The 1,611-nt window shown below is 63.5% G+C and overlaps 1 protein-coding gene across 1 annotated transcript in view; it reads right to left on the bottom strand.

The window, feature by feature from the left end:
* VOLCADRAFT_100859 (uncharacterized protein) overlaps positions 1-1,611 on the bottom strand; it is a gene marked incomplete at both ends in the record, with an annotated part of 32,225 nt that overhangs the window by 5,215 nt on the left and 25,399 nt on the right. Inside the window, 2 exons of the mRNA XM_002959361.1 lie at positions 265-435; positions 1,011-1,559. Coding sequence (XP_002959407.1) covers positions 265-435; positions 1,011-1,559 — 720 coding nt within the window. The remainder of the gene's footprint in view (positions 1-264; positions 436-1,010; positions 1,560-1,611) is intronic.

The following is a 1,611-nucleotide window of genomic DNA, read 5'->3' as shown; positions in this document are numbered from 1 at the left end:
TGAGCGGGAGGAGGATACAGTGCTTTTGTCGAAGTTGAATTAAAAAAAACCTTCGTACGTGAGCACGACAGATCGGATGCCCATCATTTAAGTGACATGCGCGCAATTATCTTTTACGTCAAACGCGTTGCGTTTTTGATCGGACCTAACAGACGTCTAAAACGGGACAAAAACGCCCTCCATTTTCCCCCCCACAGCCCCCTGCCTGGCGGCCTCATCGGCACCAAAGGCCCACAGACGGCCGAAGCAGCTGTAGCAGCTCACCCGCGCCGTGTCCAAATCCCCCTCCGCCAGCAGCCGTAACAGCTGTAGCAGCTCAGAAAGGCACTGTACGGCAGATGCGGCGGCGGCTGTGCGCGGCGCTGTGGGGCTTCCCGAGGGCAGTCCGGTGCCCGGTGCCAGGGGGGGCGCCAGTGCTCTTGTTCCTCGACGTAGCTGGGGAGGTGGGGTCATCATGCGCATATGGAGGGGAAACGAGGGGAGGGCCCCGCACTCACTCATGGGCGGAAGTAATGCTAAGGAATGGACGGGCGAAGGTGCGGCGTGGTGGTGGTGGTGGGGGGGGGGGCTGACCACCGTCGATTGAGTGCGAGAGTGCGAGTGCGAGTGCGCGAGTACGCGAGTGCGAGTGCGAGAGTGTGAGAGGCCGAGTGCGAGTGCGAGAGCGCGAGAGTGCGAGAGTGCGAGTGCGAGCACAAGGGAGTGAAGGGAGCGGGAGGATGGGAAGACGCGGGCGACATGATGCCCCGACCCGTCTCTATTCCAGTGGACGACACCACCGCCGGTTGCGAGGTATTGTGGTGATGGTCAAAGCTGACCCGATGCCCGGTGGGGATGTCGTACAGAGAGGATGCCGTACAGAGAAACGCAGCCCCGTTGGTTGTCATGGCAAACGAGCATGGGTTACGGGTATGCGAATGGGAAAATCCGAAATCCGAGACGGCCGAATGTTGTGAGGCCGCTGTAAAGTGAGTGTGATTTGATCGGACAGACGCGGTGAATTGCCGTACCACGGTACTGGTCATCAGGCTAGGCCCCTCTCGGTCCTCACTCCCCGCCCCGCCGCCGGCTCCCGTCCCGTCTTCAACCGGGGCGACACCGTCGACGTCGGCTGAAGAGCCGCCGCCGCCCCGGGCGTGCGCGACGAATGCCACCTCCGCCAACCTCCCGTTACGCGATCCGCTCGCACGGGGCGGTGGTGGAGGCAGCAGCACGGAAGACTGCCGTACACCTCCTCCCGGTGGTGCTGACGGTGGCGGCGGCGGCTTCCTTGGCGGCGGCGCAACTTCCTCCAGCATTAAGAAGCTGTCTTCGTCACTCAGATCTTCACTGTTGTCACTATTGGTATCGTTGCGGTCATTTCCAACACCGCCACGACCGCCGCCGCCGCCAGCGCCTGCAGCTTCCGGCCGCCCACTGGCGCGCGGGCCCGCGGAGAGCGGTGAGGGCCGACCTGGCGGTACGGTGCCGGTGTGCGTGTGGGCATGGCGGAAGTACGGCAGCTGGGAACCTGACGTTGAGGGTCCTGGGGGCTGGCGCTCCTCGGACAGCTCCAGGACCTGTGCGGGTAGGGTCGGGTCGGGTCGGGTAGCAGCAGGAGCACAACAAAGC

The sequence above is a fragment of the Volvox carteri genome, assembly GCF_000143455.1.
Source record: "Volvox carteri f. nagariensis unplaced genomic scaffold VOLCAscaffold_180, whole genome shotgun sequence".
NCBI lineage: Eukaryota > Viridiplantae > Chlorophyta > Chlorophyceae > Chlamydomonadales > Volvocaceae > Volvox > Volvox carteri.
This window is presented reverse-complemented; position numbering and strand designations above follow the sequence as displayed.